At 46.6% G+C, this 17,764-nt stretch overlaps 1 protein-coding gene across 1 annotated transcript in view; it reads right to left on the bottom strand.

Annotated features, from left to right (window-relative positions):
- Nucleotides 1–17,764, bottom strand: part of LOC139754656 (uncharacterized) — a 200,181-nt gene that overhangs the window by 28,686 nt on the left and 153,731 nt on the right. The window contains exons 5-7 of the mRNA XM_071672188.1: nucleotides 11,398–11,540; nucleotides 9,175–9,258; nucleotides 2,781–2,913 (exon numbers count right to left, since the gene is read on the bottom strand). Coding sequence (XP_071528289.1) covers nucleotides 2,781–2,913; nucleotides 9,175–9,258; nucleotides 11,398–11,540 — 360 coding nt within the window. The remainder of the gene's footprint in view (nucleotides 1–2,780; nucleotides 2,914–9,174; nucleotides 9,259–11,397; nucleotides 11,541–17,764) is intronic.

The following is a 17,764-nucleotide window of genomic DNA, read 5'->3' as shown; positions in this document are numbered from 1 at the left end:
CACCCCTCACTCTTCTCTTTTCCAAAGTGGTTATATTTAAGATCTCTAAATCTTTCGTTGTAACTCTGCTTTCTCAATTCTGGTACCAACTTTGATGCCCTCCTCTGGACCTTCTCTGTTAGCTCTTTGTGCTTCCCTAGATGCTGTGACCCAACCTGAGAAGCATGTGCCAGTTTCGGCCTTGTATTCGACGTGGACACATTCCTGAAAAAGTTTCTTTATTCATTGCAGTTTTGATAATTACCAGCAGACTGTTGGCCTCCTTTACTCTTCTCTTAAGGTCGAACAATGGCGAGAGAGAGAGAGAGAGAGAGAGAGAGAGAGAGAGAGAGAGAGAGAGAGAGAGAGAGAGAGAGAGAGAGAGAGAGAGAGAGAGTGAGAGAGAGAGAGAGAGATGATATGTGTATCAGGCTTTTCCTTTAGAGAATTTGTGTGAGAAGTACTTGCAGACACTGAAGGGTGGGTATGCGGCATTTATGGACCTGGAGAAAATATATGGTATGGTGGATAAAGATGATTATGTTTTAAAAGTACATGGTGTAGAGGAAAATCTGTTGGAAGCAGTTAGGAGTTTTTGCCAATAGGGTAAAAGGTGTGTGCGAATAGGGAGAGAGGAGGGTCAATGGCTTCAAATAAGGGTTGGTCTGCGACAGGGGATGTGTGACATCACAAGGCTATTTAATCTGGTTATGGGTCGGGTGGTGAGGGAATTGAATGCGTGGGTTTTGGGGAGAGTTTCAAGTCTGCAGTCAGTCAGGTGTGGGAGTGATTGGGAGGTGTGTCAATTACTGTTTGCATATTATAAACTCGGCAGTGGCGGCAGATTCGAGTGACAAATGAGTTTAAGAGAGTGTGTGAAAGGAGAAAGTTGACTGTAAATGTGAATGACAGCAAGGCTGTAAGTTTGTTTTTAGAAGCTCGGAGAAAGTGAAGTGTTTCTTACATCTGGGCGTTGACATGGCAGCGAATTAAACCCTGGAAGCGGAAATGAGTCATAAGGTAGGTTAGGGGGCGAAGGTTCTGGAAGCAATGAGAAATTTTGGAAAGAGAGGTCATTATCTGGGAGGGCGAAATTGGGTATACTTTTGTGAGGAGGATTTGTGGTGTGAGGAGGGTTGATTGAGTATGAAATGATGGGTTAAGAGAGAGGGGGTGTGGTAAGTGTGGTAGTAAGATGTGTATGGTTGAGAGGGCTGAGAAAGGTGGGTTCGATCCCAGGGCGCATATTGTTGAGATGGATGACATCAATTTCATGTGTTAGTACCTGGTATAGATTTGAATAGATGTCATCAGTGTGCCTTTTAGCATCCATTCAGAGTCAAACGCCGTCATCTGGACTGTCTCTTTGCTCGTGAGGCGACACAAGATCTCACTGATCACAGAAAACGTGATCTTTTGTCTACTCGAGGTGGTATAACGGTCTACGTTCACTGGTTGTCATTGAAATGATCCCGGGTTCGATCCCAGGGCACATATTGGTGATACGGTTTACATCCATTTCATGTGATAGTCGTGTCGAAGAGGGAACTAAAAGGGGCGAGAGTGAGGAGAGCTAGAAATTCTCTCCTGTATTAATCTCTAAAAGAAGGAAGAAAAGAAGGAGCCAATGGAAAATTTTTCTTTTAATGCTCGGTCGCCTGTTCTAGAGGCTGCCTCGCCCCGCGATAAATAGTGAAAACTCCTTAAAGAAGCAGAATATATATATATATATACAAATAGAGAGAGATCGATATATAGACTTATAGTGAACTATAGGGAAACATAAGGTCAAAATGTATATACTAGCAAGCTCTAGAAGGGATAAGGATGGTGTCGCCTGAGGGTAAGACGCGTAATATAAACCGGGTTTAAATCATTCCAGCGCTGAGTTTTTGATATCAGGAAAAAACGATTTTCCTGGTTTGTTTTTCTGAGGCTATTCAGTTACATCCACTGGGGTTGCTAGGTCCTCCACGGGGTTCCTCGTAATACGCACCAAGAACCCTGCGACCCACATACATATACCTTGAGTCCAGTTAACCACAGTCATATACCAGGTGTCCTGTGGACCACAGAGATGTACCAAATGATCTGTGGACCACAAAGATGGACCAGTTGTCCTGTGGACCACAGATATATACCAGGTGTCCTGTGGACCACATAGATATATCAGATGTCCGGTGAACCACAGAGATATATGAGATGTCGTGTGGACTACAGAGATGTACTAATGTCATGTGGACCGCGGAGATATACCAGGTGTTCTGTGGACCACTGTGATACACCAGATTGTCCTGTGAACCACAGAGATATGCCATGTATCCTGTGGACCACAGTGATATACTAATGTCATGTGAATCCACAGTGATGTACTAATGTTATGTGGACCACAGAGATATACCATGTGTCCTGTGGACCACAGAGATACACCAGGTGTCCTGTGGACCACGGAGATGTACTGATGTCATGTCGACCACAGAGATATATCATGTGTCCTGTGGACCAGGAAGAAAGCATGAGTCTTAGTTCTGTTTATCATAAAGGGATCATGACGAGTTCCGAGAACTCAGAGAAGGAACACACAGTACCTGCTGGGGAGATGGAACATCATGATAATAAGGGAAGAGAGAAGAGGATTAGTTCAAGCGAAGTGGAAACCACAAGGATGATATGATCTCTCATATTAACGAACGAGAGTGGGATCTGATTCCAAGATGATGAAAGAGTTAATGGGGAGACCTTAGCGAGGAGGGTTGCGGGAAATGCGGCATGATGTAATAATGGTTGTTGCTGCGGCTGACCTGCGGCGGAGAAGTAGCTGGAGAGGTAGGATGAGGGCCGCACCCGCACCCGTAGCGTCCTGCTGGAGCGAACCTCGAAGCTGCCCAGCTTCAGCAAGCACTCCGCCTCCACGCTGCCCCCGACCCGCGGCACCTGCGGTACGGACGGCCAGGAGGGACAGGGGACGGGGTTGACAGGTTGGATAGGGGACGGCAGAGATAGGAGACGGTGTGGACAGGAGAAACAGGGGACGGAAGAGTTGTGAGGGGAAAAAAATAGAGGTTGAACCAAGAGAAGAAAAACAAGGGGAGGCAGAAGAGCTCGGGGAGAGGGGAAGGAGAAGGACGTAGAGAGAGTTGAAGTAAGGGGAGCAGGCGATGCAAGAGCCAGAAGTAAGGGGAAGAGCAGGAGAAGGGGAAACACAGGCGAGGAAGAGCAGGAGAAGATAGAGACAAGGAAGAAGAGGAAAAGGTTGACAAGTAAGGAGGACGAGATGAGGCGACCAGGGTATGATAGGAAGCCAGGAAGACCAAGGGAGGCGGGAGAGGAGGGGCAGGAGGTGGAGGAGGAGGAGAAGGAGAACGAGAGATGGAAAGAGAACAGTTTAGGAGGAAGCAGGAGGTGAAGGTGACAAGAGGGAAACAAGGAGGAATAGAGACGAGTACAAGAAGTGTCTTAGAGGGAGAGAGGAATGGTCACAAATGAAGGAAATAGGAGTTGAGAGAGGCAGACATATTGGGTTGTCATGGAAGGAGAAGGATGTATGGGTGTGTGAGGTAAATTTTTTTTGTGGTGATGGGTTGACGGGGAAGTAGAGGGTGTTGAAGAGGAAGATGAGGCAGAGGTATTTGTAGGATTGGAAGGATGTCAAGGAGGGAAAATGATTAATGAAATTGATTCATGTTTTACCATTATATTATCATTATTATTAGTTGTTCTCTAGTATTAAATAATTTTTCTCTTTTACACCAAATCAAACGTAAGTGTAAGAAATACATACAATTAACATCTTTTGATATAACATAGTCAGGTTATATACAACAAAATATACATCCACTTAGTAAGGATTCCTTTCATCACCTGATAGAAGTATGTTTGGAATGTAGATCTGTTAGTATATCCAGCAACTTTGGTTGGTTAAATTGTTTTGCTGAAAAGTGAGTGTATCTGTGTTTCAACGTTTAGTCTGCTGTATAGATATGTACACATACAGATATATGAATATTAGTACAAATTTATATATATATATATATATATATATATATATATATATATATATATATATATATATATATATATATATAGTTGAGGCACATAACTAGGGGCATGGGGTACCCAGTGTAAATGAAAATGGTGAACAGCCTGTTGAGCTGGATGCTGAAAAAGGATAAGTGCATAGGAATACTTGGTTAGGGGTGAACGGGAACCCGGGAACCATTGGATTATGTACTGTTTGATAAACGAGCAAGGGAGAAACTGCCGAATCTGAATTTGCTGAGAGGGACTCAACGTGGGTTGTTTGATCATGTCTAAGTGAACGCAAGTGTGAAACATTGCAGTGGCGACAGGAAAAGAGGAAATGACATGGGCAGGAAGAAAGTGGTAAAGGTGAGTGAGCTTGGAAAAGAGGCTTGTGTGAAGAGACTCCAAGAGAGAGAGAGAGAGAGAGAGAGAGAGAGAGAGAGAGAGAGAGAGAGAGAGAGAGGGGGGGGGGGTTTAAAGGTGAGAATATGAAACAAGGGGAGTGGACGGGAAGGTATTTAGGGAAGCATTGCTCATGTGTGCGGATGAAGTATGTAGTATATATAAGCTAGGGGATGTTTGGTGGGATGGGAAAGTATAAGTTCATAAGGAAAGAGTAGAGAAGTGTGGGTCATACCCACAAGGAAAGAGTGTGGGTGATTGGGAGGTGTACAAGAGGTCAAGAGCAAGATGCAGGAGCAGAAAAAGAGGCAAATGAGAGTTGAGATGGGAGAGTCTCGGCAGACTTCAGGGAGAATATGAAAATGTCTCTCATGATGTGGAGAAAAACAAGAGAGATAATGGGAGCATCAGTGAAGGGAGTACACGAGGAAGCAGTAACAAGGAAAGAAGAGATGGAGAAGAAATGGAGTAAGCATTTTTGAAGGGCTTTGAAATATGTTAGGTGACAGTCTTGCAGAGACTGGGTGCTTATGACATGGAGGTATGCGAAGCAAGAGAGTCATAGCAAGTGGATCGATGAAAAGAGAAGAGGTGTTGAATGTCCTATGTGAAATGAAAAATGGCAAGGCAGCTGCAGTGGTTGAGATTGCAGTCAAGTTTATCAAGAAAGGGACTGATTGTATTGATTGCTTAGCTTAGATATTCAGCGTATGGCTCAAGCTGGGGATTGATGGAGTGCCTTATATTACCAATTAGTGATGGCCAAGGAGCAGTTTGGCTTCAGGAGTGGTAAAGAATATATAAATTAGGTGTTTGCTTTGAAGTATGTGTGTAAGAAATACTTAGAGAAACAGAAAAAGCTGTATGTGGTGGTTGTAGATCTGAAAAAAAGATGTATGATAGGGTTAATAGAGATGCTCTTTGGAAAGTCTTACGTATATAGTGAAACGCATATGTTGTTGGTGATGAGTGAATTGGTAAGTCTACGAACTTTCTGTTGTGTTAGAGAAATGTGAGGTGATCAGATTCGTATACATTCCCTTGGTGTTTGTGAAATATGGTGTCGTTGTCACCAAATCCTTCGGCGTGTTACAACCAGTTTTTTAATTTCCCTTTTGTAAAACAAGTAATCCTACGTGACATTTCCGAATATGCTGTTTCCTTATGGAAATATTATAGACTGTGCGTGAAAAGTGATAGTTGGAAATTAATATCAAATCTTATGCAAGTGTTGGAATCTAGTGGACATAGAAATGCTTTTCTAAAGATTAGTGTCTTTACTGTGGATCAGTCTATCTGTGCGAGTTCTCAACTGTTTAGTGAACATAATCAAAGTAGTCAGGACGCCGCCTCTCGTCTGACACCTTAGATCACGAGAACCAACCAGCCACACGTGAGAAGGACATCGTCAGGGTCCACATTGGTCATGTTCGTCAGACGAGACTCGTACATTGTCCCCTCACTGTAGGTACACGCATTATCGTGTTCGTACATATGTTATCATCATGATGTGAGTTTTGCTTTCTTCGTATATTTACAAGTCTCCCTTTTTTTATACATGTATATGATTCAGTTAAGGTACTGATTTTCTTTCGTTCTGTCGTCAGCGCTTTTTCTTAAGTTTGACATCGGTCCTTTGAAAGAAAACGATTGGGAATCCTTGCATTAAGCCATTGAATCATCCACTTATATCAAGCTACTTAAGTAAAAGGTCATCTTGTGCCTTTTTAATGAAACCGTTACACTGTATCATTAAATAAAACCGTTACACTAAAGAATTTGATCCAACCGTTACACTGTACCATTTAATGAAGCCGTTACACCGTAACACTATACCATTTAATGAAGCCGTTACACCTTTACACTATACCATTAAATGAAGCCGTTACACCGTTACACCATACCATTTAATCAAAGCATTACAGTAACCTACTCATTAAGACAACAGCACAGCCCTCACCACACTGCTGGAGGGTTGTGGCCGGGTCCTTATCACAGATGTCCTCCGCGATATTTTCTCGGCCAGAGATATTTTCCCCTCCAGAGCAGGAAGGTTCTTGGTCTGTAGGAGGTGTTGGACGATCTCTTCCCTCATGACCAATGGTCCTGATTTATCGATATGTTTAAACGAGTTTGCTGCCGGTGGTCTGTGGCCGGCAGAGATATCAAAGGGAAGGTGATCGACAATGCATGAGTGAAGATGATCGACAATGCATGAGTGAAGGTGATCGACAATGCATGAGGGAAGGTGATCGACAATGCATGAGGGAAGGTGATCGACAATGCACGAGGGAAGATGGTCGACAATACATGAGGGAAGGTGATCGACAATGCATGAGTGAAGATGATCGACAATGCATGAGGGAAGGTGATCGACAATGCACGAGGGAAGATGGTCGACAATACATGAGGGAAGGTGATCGACAATGCATGAGTGAAGATGATCGACAACGCATGACGGAAGGTGATCGACAAACCACAAGGGAGGGAGATCGACAAAGCGTCAGCAGCCTAGTGAAATCTCCTTCAGTGTTGGGTTTTTGATTAGTATTACGAGGAATACACTGCTGAGGTCTCCTAGGGAAGAGAGGAAAGTGATTGGTTCTCAGTGAATGTAGGTTTGCGGCAGGGATGTGTGATGTCTCCATGGTTGTTTAATATGTTCATGGATGGGGTTGTTAGGAGGTGAATGCAAGAGTTTTGGAGAGAGGGGCAAGTATGAAGCGTGTTGTGGATGAGAGAGCTTGGGAAGTGAGTCAGTTGTTGTTCGCTGATGATACAGCGCTGGTGGCTGATTCGGGTGAGAAACTGCAGAAGCTGGTGACTGAGTTTGGTAAAGTGAGTGAAAGAAGAAAGCTGAGAATAAATGTAAATAAGAGCAAGGTTATTAGGTACAATAGGGTTGAAGGACTAGTCAATTGGGAGGTAAGTTTGAATGGAGAAAAACTGGAGGAAGTGAAGTGTTTTAGATATCTGGGAGTGGATTTGGCAGCGGATAGAACCATGGAAGCGGAAGTGAGGCACAGGATGAGGGAGGGGGCGAAAGTTCTGGGAGCGTTGAAAAATATGTGGAAGGCAAGAACATTATCTCGGAAAGCAAAAATGGGTATGTTTGAAGGAATAGTGGTTCTAACAATGTTATATGGTTGTGAGGTGTGGGCTATAGATAGAGCTGTGCTGAGGAAGGTGGATGTGTTGGAAATGAGATGTTTGAGAACAATATGTGGTGTGAGGTGGTTTGATCGAGTAAGTAATGAAAGAGTAAGAGTGATACGTGGTAATAAAAAGTGTGTGGTTTAGAGAGCAGAAGAGGATGTTTTGAAATGGTTTGGTCACATGGAGAGAATGAGTGAGGAGAGATTGACCAAGAGGATATATGTGTCGGAGGTGGAGGGAACGAGGAGAAGTGGGAGACCAAATTGGAGGTGGAAAGATGGACTGAAAGTGATTTTGAGCGATCGGGGCCTGAACATGCAGGAGGGTGAAAGGTATGCAAGGAATAGAGTGAATTGGAACGATGTGGTATACCGGGATCGACGTGCTGTCATGAACCAGGGCATGTGAAGCGTCTAGGATAAACCATGGAAAGCTTAATGGGGCCTGGATGTGGGAAGGGAGCTGTGGTTTTGGTGCATTATAAATGATAGGTAGAGACTGAGTGTGAACGAATGTGGCCTTTGTTGTCTTTTCCTAGCGCTACCTCGCACGCATGCGGGGGGAGGGGGATGTTATTTCATGTGTGGTGGGGTGGTGACAGGAATGAATAAAGGCAGCAAGTATGAATTATGTACATGTGTATATATGTATATGTCTGTGTATGAATATATATGTATACGTTGAAATGTATAGGTATGCATATGTGCGTGTGTAGGCTTGTATGTATATACATGTGTATGTGGGTGGGTTGGGCCATTCTTTCGTCTGTTTCCTTGCGCTACCTCGCTAACGCGAGAGACAGTGACAAAGTATAATGAATAAATAAAATAAATAGATCAGAGCAGTTGTCTCTGTTTCACTTTTCGTTTTAGATATGATCTGGTTTGCCAGTCATGAACATATCTTCACTGGTACCAGATACGTTCTCTTACCTAAATCACCCGACCATCATTGCTCACGTTTACATTTCACGCAAGAGGTGGCCTCCTTTACGTGATCCACGATGGGAATTTTTCCTACATAAACGTTTATATTTTTACAATAGGATAGGTTAGTCGAGGCTAGGAATAGGGTGTGAGGGAGTTAGCTAAGTTCGGGATAGGTTTGGTTAGGTTAAGATTAGGGTGTGAGGGGGTTAGTTAAGCTCGGGATAGGTTTGGTTAGGTTCATTCAGGTTCTGCTGGTTCAAGCTAGGTTAGGTTAGGTTAGGTTAGGTTAGGTTAGGTTAGGTTAGGTTAGGTTAGGTTAGGTTAGGTTAGGTTAGGTTAGGTTAGTGCAAGTTAGGATATCTCAGTTGACGGAGGATTATCCCGTTCGTTCTGGTCTTCCTGTGTACCGATCATTTATCTTATAACGACTGTGTTTAGTAACATTGGATGAGGGAAGGTGTGGCTCACGTGAATGTGCCAGAGTTTTGGTCTGGAGGATTGTGGGCGTGGGGAGTGAGGTAGGCGCGGTGTGGGAGGCGTGCAACAGGGAGGGAGGCATGGAGTGGGGAGGGAGGCGCGAGGCAGGCAGAGAGGCTTGGAACAGGGAGGAATGCGTGGGGCAGGCAGAAGCTTTGGGCAGGGAGGGATGTGTGGTTACAGGCAAGGAGGCGCGGGCGTGACTGACCTGACTGGCTGGCACGTGGAGGGTGGCGCCCGCGGGCTCGGCGTAAGGCTCGTCTCTGTACGGCGACACGTACTCCCGCCGTGCCTGGTGGGGAAGAGAGAGAGAGACGTGTATGATGAGCAGGACGAGGAGAGACACATGAGGCGTTTACCACGTGTATATATACCAAGGGAAAAGTCTGGCGAGTACGGTAGAGGAAGGTAATACGGCAGAGTCACCTGTTGCTCCCATATTGTAAACCCGAAGTCCAGGACGTGAGGGAAACGATTCCTATACACAGATGTAAGCCTCGGGAGTGTCGTGCAGCTCATGTCGTAAGAGGGTGTGTGTGTGTGTTACGACGATGGCCCCCCGTCATGTGCCACAGTAATGCGACTGACCAAAGACCTCTGTCGTCTTGAAAATAACCTCTTCCCCTTCCCACACCCACCCCCCTGGACGACCATCCAGTCTCACTGATAGTGCAGGTGTCCACAACTTGGTCATGGCGGAGGATCGCTTAAAAAAATAGATGAAGGTAACTGATGAGATTATCACGAAAGTTGGAATTCGACATGAAATTATTGCTACCAGCAGCCACGGGCGTTTGCAAGATTTGGGAGGCCCTCAGCGCGTAGGACGGCCAGAAACGTCAGCGATCACGGCCGTCAGCGATCACGGTCGTGAGCGATCACGGCCGTCAGCGATCACGGTCGTGAGTGATCACGATCGTCAGCGATCACGGCCGCCAGCGATCACGGCCGTCAGCGATCACGGTAGCTGTAGGTCGTGACCCGCGTGGACGGTGCGTGACGACGACCCGCAGTCAACTGATTGTCCCATCTGTCATTGTCCCATGACGAGGCCGTGGACCCGCCGCTGGGAACTCAAGTCATATATAGATTCCACACAGTTCAAGATACCAGACTTCTCTGACAGACACACACACACACACACACACACACGTAATCAATGGTGGGCAGGATCGTGGCCCCTTATCATTATCCGGCATGTCGCAAAGATTCCGATGATCAACTGCAACACCGCGTAAAGCAGCAGTCTCGTGTGATCATCATCCCACCGCCTGATATACAGAAAAATGCGCCAGTTCATCAATGCGATATGGCCGGGAATGTTGGCTGAGGCTGTCTCCCCGTTGCACAACAATGCACAAACTGCTATTCATGTCTGTGGCTTCGAGCGTCCCAGGATCCCCACTTCGAATCCCAGACCTGGTCCCAAGTGACCATCATCCACGTCGGAAATTGAAATTCCAGACCTGTGTGGTCTCCGGTCTGGGGATGAAGAAGAGGCTTACAAAGTCTGCTTGAGGCTGGTTAGTCCAGCAGCGGGGAGGCTTATTATACAAGACTCTACCATCGTGAGGCTGAAGGTCAAATGGAACGGTGAAACCGAGGTCAGTGGAGATTATATTGGAAGATATGATAAGAATGCCTTATCTGTCACTCTGTCTTACATCTTGCTTGCGGAAGTTTCTGATTGCTTCCCCACGCCATGTGTGCGTATACCATGGTCGCAGGCAACGTCAGTCTACACCATGTGTTGTATACAGGGGTCAGAGTCAGCACCAGTATACACTAGGTGTGTATACAGGGGTCAGTCAGCACCTGTATACACTAGGTGTGTATACAGAGGTCAGTCAGCACCAGTATACACTAGGTGTGTATACAGAGGTCAGTCAGCACCAGTATACACTAGGTGTGTATACAGAGGTCAGTGAGCACCAGTATACACTAAGTGTGTATACAGGGGGTCAGAGTCAGCACCAGTATACACAAGATGTGTATACAGGGGGTCAGAGTTAACAACAACAAGACACAATATATTGACCTCTCTCCCCACCCCACTCACCAGGGGAGGAGGCCCTGAGGGAAACAGGTCAGGGGCAGGGGATGGGAGGCGCCCTAACACACAGCCCTAGTATCAGACGACCGCCCGTCAGGTAAAATCTGAGGTTGGGCGTGAAGCATCGGCTCCTCCCGCCCCCTGCGTGAGTAGGCGAAGCATGAGGGAGTCTTGCTCCTTCCTCACTCACCGGGCGACCCTGGAGGTACCAGGTGATGGAGGGAGGGTGTCACTCACCGGGCGACCCTGGAGGTACCAAGTGATGGAGGGAGGGTGTCACTCACCGGGCGACCCTGGAGGTACCAGGTGATGGAGGGAGGGTGTCACTCACCGGGCGACCCTGGAGGTACCAGGTGATGGAGGGAGGGTGACACTCACCGGGCGACCCTGGAGGTACCAGGTGATGGAGGGTGTGGGTCCGGACGCCGGGAACTTCTCGGGCTGACACCGGAGTTTGATGTCGTCCTCGCTCTCGTACACCTCCCGCGCCCCCACGATCATGGGCGGCGACAGCGGCTCGTCTGCCGGAACAAACTCTGCGTCAGTGTGGGCGTGGGCGTGCATGTAGCCTATTACGTGGGTACGAGTGTGGGTATAGCCTAGGATATGTGTGTGGGTGTGTGCCAAGATGAAGTTGTGGGTATAATGTGAGTCTATGTATAGGTGTGGGTGAGGGCACGGGTCTTGATGTTGCGGTAAACGTATGGACTGGGAGTGTAGGTGATGGTGTGCCTAGGGTTTATGAGTGTATGTACCAGGCGTGGCGTGGGTGTGTGTGTGTGTGTGTGTGTGTGTGTGTGTGTGTGAGCAAGGCTGGGGTGTGGACGCACGTACGAGGACGTGCGGGGTGTAGATGCAGACGTGGACGTGCTGTTGTAAACCTGGTTTTGAATGTGCATAAGGATGTGGAGATTCTAGTCATTAGGGTGACACATTCCCTCAACATCTCTCTCGCTCAAGGGTCGAAGACTTACCAGGTGAAACTACAGAGAGAGAGCAATATGTTTAAAGATATTCATAGACATTTATCACACAGTAGCACAGAAATTGGCTACGATTTCACAGCATTTCAAAGTGAACTGACTTGAAGTTCATAGGCCTGTAGAGGTGTATGTTGTTGGTTAGTTTCATCTGATGCTACACATATGGACACCACGACACCAGTAGAGTAGCCAGTGAGGAGTGCTGCTGATCGTGGAAACACAAGACCGTGGCATAGCTCAGGGTCCTGTCATAGTTGCCGTGTATACATTAGATGTTGTCAGACGGACGCATGAGGGAGGTAGCTGTGATCACACGCACACACGGGTCTTACACCCCATATGATCATTACGAGAGGAGTATATCTCTCACTACCACTGTACTCACTACTGTCCCTCGGTTGAGCTATTCTGTTGTACTGTACGAGAGAGTTTGACGATGAAGCCTCATGCTTATGGGTAGCCATTACAAATGAAAGGTGTAATATGAATGAGAGAATTCCCGCCGTAGATGAGAGAAATGTAGAGCAGAAAGAAGTGTCTCTTTGTGTTTAGGAGCGTCACTTACTGTAGCCAGGAGAAGTGGGTATTATACATAAGACTGGACATTAAAGGAGAGTTGCTAGTACTGTAGAGCAGCGTCGCTGGGGAATAAAAGCTCGTACGGACGACGCAAAGTTCCGCTCTGATGAGATTTTCATGTTTTACCCGTCGAAGGTGGTGGTGTGGGGGTGGCAAGCCTGAGGCGCCGGGGCAAGAGTGGGGGCGCCCGAGCCTCGCCTCACTGCGTTATGAAGAGAGAGAGAGAGAGAGAGAGAGAGAGAGAGAGAGAGAGAGAGAGAGAGAGAGAGAGAGAGAGAGAATATATATATATATATATATATATATATATATATATATATATATATATATATATATATATATATATATATATATATATATATCTTTTCTTTCATACTATTCGCCATTTCCCGCATTAGCGAGGTAGCGTTAAGAACAGAGGACTGGGCCTTTGAGGGAATATCCTCACCTGGCCCCCTTCTCTGTTCCTTTTTTTGGAAAAAAAAAATGAGAGGGGAGGATTTCCCGCCCCCCGCTCCCATATATATATATATATATATATATATATATAGGGTGGGGGAGGGGGCGAAAATTCTGGGAGCCTTGAAGAATGTGTGGAAGTCGAGAACATTATCTCGGAAAGCAAAAATGGGTATGTTTGAAGGAATAGTGGTTCCAACAATGTTGTATGGTTGCGAGGCGTGGGCTATGGATAGAGTTGTGCGCAGGAGGATGGATGTGCTGGAAATGAGATGTTTGAGGACAATGTGTGGTGTGAGGTGGTTTGATCGAGTAAGTAACGTAAGGGTAAGAGAGATGTGTGGAAATAAAAAGAGCGCGGTTGAGAGAGCAGAAGAGGGTGTTTTGAAATGGTTTGGGCACATGGAGAGAATGAGTGAGGAAAGATTGACCAAGAGGATATATGTGTCGGAGGTGGAGGGAACGAGGAGAAGAGGGAGACCAAATTGGAGGTGGAAAGATGGAGTGAAAAAGATTTTGTGTGATCGGGGCCTGAACATGCAGGAGGGTGAAAGGAGGGCAAAGAATAGAGTGAATTGGAGCGATGTGGTATACCGGGGTTGACGTGCTGTCAGTGGATTGAATCGGGGCATGTGATAAATATAACCTTAAAGAGGTCTCATGCAACAGGTTCTGACAATATGTCACACTCTCACATAAGCTACTTCGCCACTCTTACCTTCCAAGATCTTACAGACATCTTGAAAACACTCCTCCCGGCTACACAGCAAACACTCCTCCCGGCTACACAGCAAACACTCCACCCGGCTACACAGCAAACACTCCTCCCGGCCACACAGCAAACACTCCTCCCGGCTACACAGCAAACACTCCTCCCGGCTACACAGCAAACACTCCTCCCGGCTACACAGGAAACACTCCTCCCGGCTACACAGCAAAAGCCATGACGTCTGGAAGCGTGTCATCAGAGTTAAGGACCACTCCACTCTCCCTTCCTCTGCCGTTCATCCTACCGTCCGGTTATCACTTGTGTCTTCACTTTCCATCCTGTTTGAAAAACTGATCCACAACAGAATCAGGCAAGCTACCCCACTGTCACCGATACAGCATGGCTTCAGATCCCATTGCTCCACGACTAAACGACACAGTGAACCTTACGCAGCGTATCCTGGATGGTTGCTACCCCCCCTCCCCCCTGTATTAGTGGTCTTAGACATCAACAAAGCATTTGACACTTCATACACATCCATACACATCCATGTGCAGTCGATACTTGACACCACCCTCCACAACACTGAGGAAAAAAGGTCGTTAGCCAACTTCATAGCTGGCCGTCATGTCATACCCACTAATAAAGGCTTCGCCCCTGAAACTCATACGCTCTACAGTGGAGTTCCCCAGTGAGCACTTCTTCCTCCAACCCTCTCCCGTCTCCTCCTTCATGACCTTCATTTACTTCCTGCAGAACAGAGTACAGAAGTCCTCTTATATGCATACGACCTCACGGTCACACCACAGCATTGCCTGTCTGGAGGCCACTGAGGGCTAATTCCCTACACAGAGTGTGGGTTGAACTACTCACGATCAGGTCTTGTCTAAAGAGACGAGAGGGAGAGACTACAGTCTCTACAAGCCTACACTGCTGATAATGGGAGATAGGAGATATCATAGAGGCCCGGGATGTACTTTGTCTCACAGGAATTAACGTGGTCTTTGGAAAATTCAAGTGTGTGTAGAGACGCCGAATGTTAAGGTGAGATGTCTGCAATCGACACACTCATTAAAGACACCAAATATTCTTTACCGATATTTTTTCCTGGTTATTTTATGATAAAGATTAACAAAGATACAGTGAATAAACAATAAAGAAGGAGCGTAATTAAAAGTAATGACAAATCAAACGTTAAAGAGGAGTTCAGCCGGAGGAATGAATATTAGCGCTACCGGTACCGGTAATAGTGCCGGTACCGGTAATGGTGCCGGTACTGGTAATGATGCCAGTACCGATAATGGTGCCGGTACCGGTAATGGTACCGGCACCATTATCGGTACCGGTACCGGTAATGATGCTGGTACAGGTACACTATACCTAGGAGTGAAAGTGAGTGAGAGAGAAGACAGACGAGGGAGGTGTTGACTCTCTTTGATAAGGCCGACTTAAAGTTTCGAGAAATGTTAATGGATGATTCATCAGGGGAAGAAAAAAAAAAAACACGTATTTGGCAAACTATTAACAGGGAAGACCTGCCTTGCATAAGCACGTTGATAATTAACCGTCTTCCGGAGAATATTCAAGTATCCAGGACTGCAATACAACGACACAATGAAGACAGAGTCCTGATGGTTCAGGAGGCAATGAGACACCCGCTCCCCAGGGATGGTTAAAGTGGAATGATGTGGAATTAGAATTGTTAGAGAGATCGGCTGGGAATACTTCAAATCTCATGGACGAAAAGGTAGACCTTATCAATATATTGGTGTGCACAATGGAGTCAGAGGTACTAGGTCTTCAGTGCTGGATGGATCATCCTTGCGTATTGAGAGCATTGAAAATGATAACATCAGATGTAATGCACCCCTTCGAAAAAGTGATTGTGTATCGCATGAGCGCGTGGTGAGGGAGGACACGGAAAGGAGACCAGAAGGTATAAGCTTCGGTCGAAGAAGAGTTACGGCCATGGAAACTACACAAACCTAGATATCTTTTTTTGGAAACATTTGGTGGGGTACAGGAAGAGGATATGGCGGTGCTGTGAAGGAGATACAGCTGACACAACAGTTAGCCGGCAGTATTGAGGAATATGAAAGCAATGGATGAATGAAAGGAGATAAAGAATGGGAAGAAGAGGAAAATGGAATAAAAGTTGTGGACAAATGAGTGACAATCCCACACCAGTGGACATAGCCACCTGGAGCAAATGGTCAGTAAAAGAACAGGACGTCAGGCTGAGGGAAACAGTACGTCAGGCTGAGGGAAACAGGACGTCAGGCTGAGGGAAACAGTACGTCAGGCTGAGGGAAACAGGACGTCAGGCTGAGGGAAACAGGACGTCAGGCTGAGGGAAACAGTACGTCAGGCTGAGGGAAACAGGACGTCAGGCTGAGGGAAACAGTACGTCAGGCTGAGGGAAACAGGACGTCAGGCTGAGGGAAACAGGACGTCAGGCTGAGGGAAACAGTACGTCAGGCTGAGGGAAACAGTACGTCAGGCTTAGGGAAACAGAACGTCAGGCTGAGGGAAACAGTACGTCAGGCTGAGGGAAACAGTACGTCAGGCTGAGGGAAACAGGACGTCAGGCTGAGGGAAACAGTACGTCAGGCTGAGGGAAACAGTACGTCAGGCTGAGGGAAACAGTACGTCAGGCTGAGGGAAACAGTACGTCAGGCTGAGGGAAACAGAACGTCAGGCTGAGGGAAACAGGGCGTCAGGCTGAGGGAAAGAGACGTCAGGCTGAGGGAAACAGGACGTCAGGCTGAGGGAAACGGGACGTCAGGCTGAGGGAAACAGGACGTCAGGCTGAGGGAAACAGGACGTCAGGCTGAGGGAAACTGGACGTCAGGCTGAGGGAAACGGGACGTCAGGCTAAGGGAAACAGAGGAAAGGGATAGTAAAGACGACAGGAAATTATATGGGGGAACGGAGTGACGAGTTCGTAAGTGTAGTTATAGTGAAGGACACAGTAAGGAAAAACAGGCATGAATCTATCTCTCAACTCTTCATGACTTAGTTCATGACTTAGTTAATGACTTAGTTAATGACTTAGTTCATGACTTAGTTCATGACTTAGTTCATGACTTAGTTAATGACTTAGTCATGCCTTAGTTCAAGACTTATCTCATGACTTAGTTCCTGACTTAGTTCATGACTTAGCTCATGACTTAGTTCATGACTTAGTTAATGACTTAGCTCTTGACTTAGTTCATGACTTAGTTCATGACTTATCTCATGACTTAGTTCATGACTTAGTTCATGACTTAGCTCATGACTTAGTTCATGACTTAGCTCATGCCTTAGTTCATGACTTAGTGATCGCGACACCGATCTATTTATGGTCCGGCCAGGACTGCAGGCGGTAGAACGCGTGTGAACCAGTACCATCGTTACGTGGTGTTATAACCTTTGGAATCTGTGGTGTCTTGAGACAGTGCCAACCACCGAGTCGGTCACCGTCAGTCAGACGCTGACTGCAGGAGGGAGCAGGTCCGTCTGCTGTCTTGTCTCCACGTCCGTCGCTTCGTGGCATAACAGATTCGTTCTTACAGTCGACCATCCCGGCCGGCACTACGTCAGCCAAGTGTTATATATGGAGAGAGAAATGTGCCCGGATGTGATGTGACTAAATAATAAACCTAATGTTCACGTTACGGCCGGACTCCCCTCCGACCACGTCACACACACACACACACACACACACACACACACACACACACACACACACACACACACGCACACACACACAGACACAGAATCCCTTCCCTGCCTTACAGGTAATGAAAATAGTTTATAACAGATTTCAGTATTCCCCAAAGACCCTGAAGTGCCTAAACAAGCCTGAAGGCTGTGACTTCAGCAGTCTTTCTGAATCGGTGATTTTCGTCGTAACAAAATGGTTCAAAAACGATGATGATAAATATGAGAAGCGATGTATGTAAATCCGGGGTTAAGCTGCAGGTGACAGGTTGGGGGGGTCCCTCTTACCCGCACACATTATGAGGTAGGTTTT

Source organism: Panulirus ornatus, chromosome 17 (genome assembly GCF_036320965.1).
Source record: "Panulirus ornatus isolate Po-2019 chromosome 17, ASM3632096v1, whole genome shotgun sequence".
Lineage (NCBI taxonomy): Eukaryota > Metazoa > Arthropoda > Malacostraca > Decapoda > Palinuridae > Panulirus > Panulirus ornatus.
This window is presented reverse-complemented; position numbering and strand designations above follow the sequence as displayed.